Source organism: Lethenteron reissneri, chromosome 16, assembly GCF_015708825.2.
Source record: "Lethenteron reissneri isolate LAM-NWPU_2019-01 chromosome 16, ASM1570882v1, whole genome shotgun sequence".
NCBI classification, from domain to species: domain Eukaryota; kingdom Metazoa; phylum Chordata; class Hyperoartia; order Petromyzontiformes; family Petromyzontidae; genus Lethenteron; species Lethenteron reissneri.
This window is the reverse complement of record NC_083794.1, coordinates 2,502,482-2,511,327: the sequence shown is the minus strand read 5'-3', so window position 1 is coordinate 2,511,327 and position 8,846 is coordinate 2,502,482. Positions and strand designations below refer to the sequence as shown.

General features: G+C 49.3%; 1 protein-coding gene across 3 annotated transcripts in view; it reads left to right on the top strand.

Annotated features, from left to right (window-relative positions):
* Positions 1-639: 639 nt before the first annotated feature.
* Positions 640-8,846, top strand: part of LOC133342862 (glutamate receptor 2-like) — a 219,752-nt gene continuing 211,545 nt past the window's right edge. Inside the window, exons 1-3 of one of the 3 annotated variants that reach the window (XM_061552204.1) lie at positions 642-933; positions 1,458-2,001; positions 5,843-5,989. In XM_061552204.1, the coding sequence (XP_061408188.1) occupies positions 1,875-2,001; positions 5,843-5,989 (274 nt within the window). In that variant the 5' untranslated portion in view covers positions 642-933; positions 1,458-1,874. Of the gene's footprint in view, positions 2,002-5,842; positions 5,990-8,846 lie in introns of all 3 variants that reach the window. The other 2 variants (XM_061552205.1, XM_061552203.1) reach the window with 2 other exon arrangements.

The following is an 8,846-nucleotide window of genomic DNA, read 5'->3' as shown; positions in this document are numbered from 1 at the left end:
ACACTCACACATAGCCACACACTCACACATAGCTACACACTCACACATAGACACACACACACATAGCTCCAGACACTCATATACAGCCACACACACACATAGCCACACACACATAGCTACATACTCACACATAGCCACACACACACACATAGCCACACTCACACATAGCCACACACTCACACATAGCCACACACACACACATAGCCACACACTCACACATAGCCACACACTCACACATAGCTCCACACACACATAGCCACACACTCACACATAGCTCCACACACACACACATAGCCACACACACACACATAGCCACACACACACACATAGCCACACACTCACACATAGCTCCACACACACACACATAGCCACACACACACACATAGCTCCACACACTCACATAGCCACACAGCCGCACACCCCGTGCGCGCACGCTCGGGCATTCAGAGCGCATCCGCGCCGGACAGGGCGTGGGGGAGGAGGGAGCTGTGGTGGCAGCAGCAGCAGCAGCAGCAGCAGGAGCAGGAGGAGGAGGTGTTGCCATGGCGACTGCTGGAGGAAATGGATCAGCAGTCGCATCAGGTCCGCGTCGCTGCTGATGCCACAGCGAAGGGAGGCGAGGCTCGTGCTGGGGTTAGCGCCGCGCTAGGAGGACGCGGAGGAGGAACCGGCACCGCGGTGGGTGGGGGAAGGAGCAGACGACGGAGGGAAAGGAACGGCGGAAAAGAAGCGGCGGCGAGGGGAGGGTTTCGCCAGAGGAGGGGAGATAGCGGAGCAGCAGAGGAAGGCTGGCGCGCCTTTGTGGTGAATAGACGAACACGGGCAACGACTCGGGGGAGACGCGTTGAGACAGAGAGAGCCAGACAAGACCGAAGGACGGCGAGGCGGACACGAGACCTCGTATCGCATCTGGTGTGGGAGCGCTCGCTGCGGGTGATTTTCTCGGAGGCTGCTCTCTGTTGCAGTCCCGCGTCCTCACCTCCCCACGTTCAAACCACCTCTGAGACTCTTCACGACCACCTACCTGAACCCCCACCCTAATTACCTATACTGCCCCCACCCCACCCACTAACCCCCCCCCCATCACTCACCTGTACGACTCATCCCCGACCATATTCCTGATTACCCACCCACATACTTCCCAACCCACCGAAGGGCCATAGCTTCCCCCCGAACTTCACACCCCGGATTCCAACAGCCCAGTCCCCCTCTTACCCCCCACACGGTCCCCTTTTCATCCCCTCCCACCACCAACATCACCCCGCGCCCCCCTCCCTCACTCCTCTCATCCCCCTTTTTCTCTCTCCGCCTTCCGAGCCCGTTCTAAGGCGGAGGTGGGATTGTGGATTTGTGTTTGCGGGAGCCCACCGGGGTAGCGCTGGGAGCTGGCGGCTGGGGGTGGGGGGAGACCGAGAGCATTTATTTGATTTTATTTTCTGTGTGTGTCGGGCTGGGAGGCTGGGAGGTGGGAGGGGGTGGTGGTGGTGGTTCCAAGCCCCCGGAGCGACGAGAACAGCCCCGGCGAGGCGTCTCAACGCCAGCGGGGACCGAGGAACTCAAAGACGGACGGCACGGAAGAGAGGTTACAGCAGCAGCAGCAGCGACAAGATTAACAATAACAGCAGTAATATTGGTAGCAGCAGCAAATATTACGGAGAGCAAGCGGACGGCAAGGGGACAACGGCAGCTGACAGAAGCTCAGAGCGCGGAGCTGAATTACCCCTCTCCACGGTCCCACACGCGCGCAACGGCTCCACTCTACGAGGATTGAAGCCGAGCAAAGAGCCACCCTTGCTGCTCTTCTTTACAGGCGCACACACTCTTACTCGCCGTGCGGTGGTCCACCCGATGCTGAGTGGATCGTCGGCATCAACATGAGACGCATGGGGACGCGACGAGACCCGACCGGGACCTTGGCTCCCTCCCTATGGATTCTGATTCTCGTTTCGTGCGGGTGCATCGGGGTGGCCCTGGCCGCTTTCCCCAACAACGTTCAAATAGGTCAGTGCTGTGCATATGTCGTTGTGTGTGCCTGTATGTATATATGTATTTGTGTGTGTTATAATGTGTGGTGCATGGCGTCTACGGATCGCGCGCTCACACACAGCCACGCATCCCATTCCACCCACACACAGTCACACATAGCCACACACCCCGTGCCGATCACACACAGCCACACACCCCGTTCCACTGAAACACAGCCACACACCCCGTTCCACTCACACATAGCCACACACCCCGTTCCACTGAAACACAGCCACACAACCCGTTCCATTCACACATAGCCACACACAGCCACAGACCCCGTGTCGCTCACACACAGCCGCACGGATCGTCTAATTGAGTATCTGCTGCGGTGCGTAAAAACATCGTCACTTGGGAGGCCAAGGCGTGGTTCTAAACACCCACTCCCGAGTGCGCAGTGCCGGCCTTGATAGGTGCTCGCTAACGGCACTTTTATTTGAATAATATTAAAAAGTATGGTTTCGGGCTATAGGCTGATCTTGGTGTCGCTGTACATGTGTTCCAGAACCCACCTCCCCCCAAAAGCGCATGTGTGCATCTCGGGCTTTCTCCGTGCCATGTGGCAGTACACGAACGTTCGCGTGTCAAAGTACTAGCTTTGCATTGTGCGAATCATGCTTGTACCAGTACTGTAGGGTCTCATCCATAGCCGTGTGTGTGTATCCCTTTGTTTCGGAATAAGTCTCAATGTCCCAGCAGACGCGCGCCCTCCCTCCCCTCCACCCCGTTACAGGCTGCACTGCAAACCGCATTGCACTCTCATGGAATATATATAAAAAATAACCACCGTGGATAATGAATGCGTATTAATAACACACGCGTGCGTAGAGAGCCAGGTGCATGATAATGGAGGTGGTGGGTTATTGTGAGCTCACTTTCTCGCCGTCGTTTATTAAAAAATAGTGACGTACGCGAGACATTGTTGTCGTGTGGGATGCGTGCACTGACGGCAACGCGAATGCACAGGGATTAGCACCCATGGCCCGTGCAGAATACACGCTTGTGATATTCTGCATACAAAACGTGGCCACCGTCTCTCAATCTCTCATGCTATTCATGAGCGGATACGTCTTCATTGTCTTTCTTACACTACCTAAAAGTGTCCATACATCCCGCGTCTACAAACCATCGTTTACGTTACACCTGCCGTTACGTCTGCAAACATGCGTCTCCTTTCCGTGTGTGGCTGCGTGTGTGTTTATTTGTTTTGAATGGCTTGCGATATATTACGAGACGCAGAGTGCATATACTCAGACCCGGACAGAAACACGACTGCAAAACTTTAACGGCCAGGCTCTTGGCTGCATCAGAGTGACGCCCAAATGTTGATAATTTCCCCACGCCTGTTTTGTCCATCATCACTGCTTAGCTCTACTACACACGACTCATTACATTATTGCTCTGCGCGCTGTGTTCCGAGCGTGGCTCTAAACACACACACACATCGCAGGCTCAGCCATCCGCGGCCCGCTGTGATCTACAAAGAGTGCCCACAAATTACGGATTAATCACCTATTTTCACATCAATCCTTCCCACGTCAGAGTCTTCAGGCAATTGCTTTTTTTTAACCACATGCGTTCCATTATGCGCGGGCGTACGCGTAGATTCTTCAACGTACAATTCATTGACAATGGTTGTTCGGATGGCCATCCGTCAATTTCCACGGACAAACCCCTTCCACTCTTATGATCTCCTGCAATCCTTTACGCGATCAGCGTGACGAATGCACGCACCGAATACGCACAATGGACACACACACGCCCACACACACACACATTCGCACAACCCAGAAATACCGATATTGATCACGTACGATCCCGTTGTTTTACGTTTCAATTTTCTTAATCGGTTTACCGTGCAACATTCCCCAGCATATTGGCCGTGATGAGCGTGTCCACACACGTTGGGGCTCGGGAGAGATGGATAATTAATAATATGCTACTAAGCAGGTTCACAGCCCACCCTGGCGCTCTGCTGTATATCATTATCATTATCAATCAGCCACGTCCCAATGCATAGCCGAGCAGATGTGCGCTCGCCGTTGGTCAATGCTGTACGCAGCACTAGCGGGCTTAGCGGGAAAGCAAGAGGCCGGGGTGCTGAACGCAGCAGCAGCAGCACAAGCAGCACACACCGTGGGATGCAAAGGATGCGATATTTAGGCGGACGTGTGTGTTTTTGCAATACCAAATTGCGACGCTGATTTATTTATTTTGCTTTCTACGCATGACCGGCTTCGGTGGGTAGTCAACGGCGTGCCGATTTAAGCTCAAACGTTCTCCCTAAAAGAGCGGTGGGCGCAATAACCCCCACGGCTTGCATTGAGGGGAATTGCAACGGATGAGCCGCCCTTCACGGCGTCTGTATCGTCACTTGTCTCTCGTCAATAAAAATGAAAATGACCTGTCATGCTAATGATGTTGCGCCAAATTATGATTTCAAAATTCAGTGGGTTATTAACCGTCCGGTTGTTGTGTCATTTTTTTGCCAAATGTGGACACGGGTGAAATTGTCTCAGATTTAGTTGGTTGCAACCGTGATAAATTCAGTCCAATAATTGCAATACTCTGGGTTTGCCAGGATTGGTTTTAATTCACACAAAATGCATATGTGTATCGGCAAATTATAAGTCCTTAGATACAATCGCGTTTGGTCGTCAATTTGTGTCGCGTCAAGCCTTTTAAAGATATACTATATAGATTTGATGTCACGCACATATGTTTTATGCATTAACATACAGACACAGACACCGTTGTTTGCTTTGCAATCGTCTGCTGCTCCATCGCACAGACAGTTTGAGTATGAGCACTGCAATGTCGATGTCGTATATCTGGCCGAGCCGCTGATATGTTCTTCCCAGTGACACACAGACATCATGAGATTTTTTTTATTCAATTGTTAATATTTAGCTTAAGCTATACGCCATAGATCACACTGAGATATTGATTGCAATATTTCCTTTGAAAGTATATTTGTGGGTTTACAGCTCCGCCCGTCTCATTGAAACAAAATCGTTAATGCATAATTCATTGTGAATAACGCGCATCTGTCTCTTGAGTCGGTGTGTTTGTGCGTTCATGAATTCGCTGTGTCTTTGTACGTGCGGCTTTGTGAGCATGTGTATACATGCATGTATGGGTACTTGTCTTTTTTGGGGAGCGGCAGTGTAGCGGTTAGTGTTACAAACTCGGCGACCCGAGTTCGATTCCCGCTCACAGCAAACACCAGTGACGTTTATCTGAACCAGTCCTGGACCTCCTCTAGGTCGACTCAGCCTTAAATGAGTACCATGTAAACATCAGCACTGGGGAGATAAAGGTGGCCGGGAGTGGTGCTAGCTACCCCCAGCCTCGTGTGCTGTGTTGACCTTCATATAGGTGCTTGCTAACAACACTTACCCCAGGAGTCCGTGGAAGCTATACGTGGTATATTTGTCTTTGTATTCGTGTGCATTGGTGTTGTGTGTTGTGTCTGCACGTGTGCACGTGTATACATGTGGGGTACTGGCCTTTGTGCATGTGTGTGTCAGTTTGCATGCGTATGCTGGTTTGTTTGTGCAAGTCTGTGCTAGTGTGGTACGTTTATGCGTACCCTGCTTGAGTTACATACGTGTTTACTGCTGCTGCCTCCGTGTGTATTGACGCATCTGCGCGTGTGTCTGCATGTGTCCGTGCGTGCGTAAATGCGTTACGCATTCTCCACTTCTCCACGCCGCTGGCTCCTCTTCCTTGGCCTCTGGCTCCTCTTCCTTGGCCCCTGCCTGGTTCCTCTTCATCGTCTCCGTCTGGCCGCGTGACGCGCGCCCCGGGCTCGCAGGAGGCCTCTTCACGCGCCAGGCTGACCAGGAGAACAGCGCATTCCGATTCGCAATCGTCCTCCACGACACCGCCAACGCCAACTTCAGACTCATCCCGCACGTGGAAACTTTGGAGACGGCCAACAGCTTCGCCGTCACCAACGCATGTAAGAGCCCCCCCAAACCGGGGGAGGGGTGGGAGAGCGGGCGGGTGTCTTTATTGCACTCTCACCATTGCCATGTTTCATTTTGCCCTTATTTGTCGATTCATCTTGTGTCTTGGGGACCGGTCACCTGTCATCCCTCGGCTGTGCACCGACGGCACACCGAGTAGCCTAGGCCCAGATGTGGTGTCCAATTTGTCCAGAAAATCTAGATGCATTCGTATGCGTGGTCTTCATTTACGGGCATCAGAGTCCACTAACTTAAGCTCTTTTGTGTTATTCCACTAATGGATGAAGGCCTTCCTATGCTGTCCGGTCATTGGGATTTATTGACCATATTTTACCATCGCTGATCAGTACATGTTGGTGAAGGGGCAGAGATAGTTCAGATGTCACCCGCTACTTACGTCTGATGTTAGACGTTGCCGAGAATTAAGCTCGGAACACCGGGGTTCATTGTGCAACACACTAAACAGTGCGCCACTGCTCCACCCACGCTGTTCATTATGTAGTGGTTCATTCGTAATGCAATCAATAATTTGCATGTGGTTTGATTCGCAACATATTCCGCCACGGACGCGTGCATTGTCACTGCTTTGTAAAGAGTCATAACCAACACTGGCACAATACAAACATGACATCGCACGTCTGGAAGCTGCAAGCTTTGAAGTTGATTCTTGTCCATGTGGTGAGTCCCACATATTTTTCTTTCCTCTGCTGTCAGAGCCTCAACCACGCTGTGGTACATTTGTATAATACTAATTGCTGTACATAATGACTCCAGTGCTTAATTCAACGGATGGGTACGTCTACCAATAGTTTATGCATACGTCGCGTTGTCAATGTATTACTTTAGCTATGAGGTACTTGGTTGTGCTGTGTACTTGTATGTGTGTATTCAGTTGGTACCTATGGCAGCGTAATACATACTGCCACTACTGCCTTACGCCAGGAGCCTCAAACTAATAAAACAGCCAATTCGTCATGCGGGACGCGGTGTATGCAACCGAATTGATAGCCATACAAAGGCTTTAAGAGTGAAATGGGTCCAGGCAATGCATCCAAGTTACGCTCGGGGTAGTAACCGTGGTTATTTATAAAGCAGTTTGCTTTATGAACTCATTTGGAGTCACATTATGGTAATGCTAAAACATAGAGCATATGATAGTTATTCGATAGATGTCCGTGATGTACGTGCAGGCAATGTAAGAGATAGGCAAGTGAATATTGAAACCCTTTTAAAGGCATTGGGAACTCCGATTCCAGCCATTCTGATCTATAAACTCGTCTCAGCAATGTGACAATGTACATTACGGGCATGCCGGTGTAAGTCGGGTAGCATCTGCAGCTAATTCATTTGCACTCTCTTTCTTACTGAAGAAATCCATGCTTTCATTAATCGACATTGATTAATGCGAATTTAAATTACGTTTCGATGCATACCACAATTTTTCTTGAAATTTGTCGAGTAGCGGTTGTGATCAGCCATTCTGGACTGTCTGTGTACACGTTGTGTTTGTGAAGACCGACCGCTCTAATTTTGGTTTCCCTGGTTTCATCTTCGGTATCGTTTTCTGCTGTTCTTACGAGCCTCAATATTCTCTGTTTTTACGTGAAAAAAATTGCAATAACAAATGCATTAATATCGCTACTAATTTTAGTGCATTATATTTACACGTATTTTGTATATTAGCGCAATGCAATGTCATCTCGTTTAAATAATTGTCACGCTGTAGGTATTTTCAAGAGAGTCAATGCAAAGATAATTAATGTGCATTGCTTTGCGTGGATAATTTTGAGCATTATAAGCTGGGCTGTGAAGCCTGTGCCCTTTGACACGTTCCTGGGAATTATGCAACACGGTCTCCACCTTTCAGTTTGCAGCAGATGGCATGCCTTGGCATTGCCCTAAATAAATGAATGGGTGGCTATGGGAATTAAACTGTCAACTAAGTACAAAATGGCTCATTGAAAAGATTGTTGGCCACTCCTATCCAACCGCATTGCACAGTTGCACGTTCCCATATAGACATACTTTAACTATTTAATGGGTATGCTATTTCAAAGTTTACATACAAAATATTGTACCTGCACATTCCTTTGGTCAGCATCATGTGTGGCCAATGCAGTTAATGCCTACCCATGCGATGTGTAAAGAATTGTAGGAGGAACAAGGCTGGTGCTGAATATGTCAAAAAAACAGGCCGACTCTTTCAAATGAAAGTCAGTCTTGCCATGCGCTAATGAGCAATGGTCAGTTCACATCTTCATTGATGGTCTGTAGTGCGTGATGGATATTCCACATTCCTAGGGCAGGAACTGCTGCTGACTTTCCACTCAGCGGTGCTGACAAAGTGGTACCTATTTACATATTCTGAAGGGATAATAGCTTGAGTTGATTCTGATTGGGGTTTTTTTTTATCTCGTAACATTTGGGTTAAGAGCCCAGCAGTGCTCCACCAAATAACCTGTCAGTCATTGTCACTTGGAACAATCAACACTTCTACTGCATGTGCATTTAGTTTAATTATATTTAAACATTGTTTAGATAAGCAAGTTATAATTATCAAACGGCACCATCTGCAAATTCAAATGTCACTGGGTAGTCGTTGACCCTGATCTACCATCGTTGATCCTGCGACAGGGGCCATATACACCAAGTGACTCTGCATTGCTATCTATCCAGTTCCACATAACCCTTCAGGAGTGTAGCACCTTACATATTTTTCATACAAGACTACAAACCGGTTGCTGACTTCACTAAATTAGGCAGCCTGATATATACTGCAAAGTATTTTAAACTATAAACTGTAAAGCCCCACTGAGCTATATAGCTCTTTTTCAGGAACGGCCTGGCCTC